Below are 1,780 nucleotides of genomic sequence, written 5' to 3' on the forward strand. Positions count from 1 at the left end.
GACTTGGTTGCTGTCACGTACATAAGGATCTTGCCTATCTTGTTCTCTTCCAGACTTGCAGTGACAAGAACAGCTCCAAGCACCAGGAGGCACCTGTAATTACACTTGGATGGATAAATAAGCCTTAGAAAATGCAATGCAGGCTGCAGTAGCCAATAGATTGCCCAAGCACACCAGGCAGTAGACTGATTCTGAAAGGGACTCTCTCCTCCATGTCAGGGGCAGCCCTGTGTGTGCCTTCTAGGGGGAAATACTTCTTCAGATGGATTTGCATGACTCTAGTTTTGTGTACTTAGTAGGTGGCAAGAGATAGGAGCCAGAAGGAATCACATCAGCAGAATGACTGAGGCTTCAAAGGACAGTGCAAATAGTAATCATCAGGTGCACTCTAAGAGGTCAGGTGCCTGTGAGGGTATGGCTGGAGGCCAGGCTGGATTGAAAAGGTCCAGTCCTATGAGACCAAGCTAAGAAGTCATGTTTTATTTTGCAGGCAATGGAACATGCCCAAGCAGTTCAAAAGCAGAAAAACAATGTGTCAAGGTAACTGAGAAAGCAACACGAAAGAAAGATCAGAGAAAAGGAGGCTCCATGATGTGGAGCCAGTGACATGTCTGTTACATTATCCAAGTGAGAGACAATGAGGCCCCATGGAGAGAAGATCCCACAGAAGACAAAAAGAAGCAGTGATTAGAAACATGGGTCTGAATAGTAGATGTCCAGCCTGGCTATTCAGGAGGGTCATCTGGGTCCTGTTGAAGCTGTCGGGGAAAATGAAAACACATAGTTTGATGATGAATCATTTAGAAAATCTGATGAATGCTAAAAATCATTCCTTCAGGACAAAGCAGACCCAACGGTTTGGGATGCATTTTCAGAGCCTTTGCAGGTAACCTCTCTACTCTACATCTAAGTAAAAGGTCCGGGGAAAAATCCCTGATGGAAAAGAGCTAGAATGATGGACAGCCAGGCGAGCAAGCTCCCCCAAGGTGGCAGGCAGAAGACTTAAGGATCCCCAATCCAGGCACTGACTTTTGCCCATCAAAAGGTAGAGGAAGCAGAAAAGAGAGTAAGACAAGCTACAGGTGAAGGAAAGTATTGTTCCTAGGGCTCAGAGGTGCCTCAGGCCCCCGGGAGACTAAGCACATGGCAGGAGGTAAACAGCGAGACAGAGCTAACTTCTCAGGTGTACGAGTTAAGAAACTATGCACAGCTTAGATGGAAGCAGCCAGAAAGCGTCATCAGAGGTCTTTGGCAGGCCCTTTGCTCAGTGGCCACCTAGGACCTCTGTCCTTCTGAGGAAGTTAAGGCTACCTGGGGGGTCTTAAATCATCCTCAGACATGCACAAAAGCGGGCTGTAGGCTCACAGAAGGTGTACAGTAGTTCTAAAGCCTTGGGAGCCCTGAAGCCCCTTGGTGAGGAGTCATGACCTCACAAGTCACTTCATCCAGCACCTGCCCCTTGGGCCCTGGCTGCAAGTTCATGTCCCCTGTCCTCCAGGACTGTGGGGTGACCTTCGTGGAGGATGAGATCAACGCCCTCATAAAAGCAGCTGGTGTAAACATGGGACTTTTGGGGCCTGGCTTCTTTGCAAAGTCCTTGGCCAGTGCCTACATGGAGTTCCTAATATGCAACACAAAGGCTGGTGGCCCTGCTCCTGCAGCTGGTGCTGCACCCGAAGGAGGCTCCCCCTCTCACTGTTCCCCCAAGAGAAAAAAGCAGAGGCCAGGCAGGAAGAATCCCAGGACACTGGTGATGACATGCTTTGGTCTTTTTGATTAA

At 48.9% G+C, this 1,780-nt stretch overlaps 1 protein-coding gene across 1 annotated transcript; it reads left to right on the top strand.

Annotated features, from left to right (window-relative positions):
• Positions 1-1,423: 1,423 nt before the first annotated feature.
• LOC134476300 (large ribosomal subunit protein P1-like) lies at positions 1,424-1,780 on the top strand. Its single transcript, XM_063249727.1, has one exon. The coding sequence runs from the start codon at positions 1,424-1,426 to the stop codon at positions 1,778-1,780; it is 357 nt and encodes a 118-aa protein (XP_063105797.1).

The sequence above is a fragment of the Cavia porcellus genome, unplaced genomic scaffold, assembly GCF_034190915.1.
Source record: "Cavia porcellus strain 051 isolate PalLab524CR breed Dunkin Hartley unplaced genomic scaffold, mCavPor4.1 scaffold_6, whole genome shotgun sequence".
In the NCBI taxonomy this organism is placed as follows: Eukaryota; Metazoa; Chordata; class Mammalia; order Rodentia; family Caviidae; genus Cavia; species Cavia porcellus.

What these genes read in the sequence shown, in the direction of transcription:
- LOC134476300 (XM_063249727.1), top strand. Translation starts at nt 1,424, where the DNA reads ATGACCTCACAAGTCACTTCATCCAGCACCTGCCCCTTGGGCCCTGGC.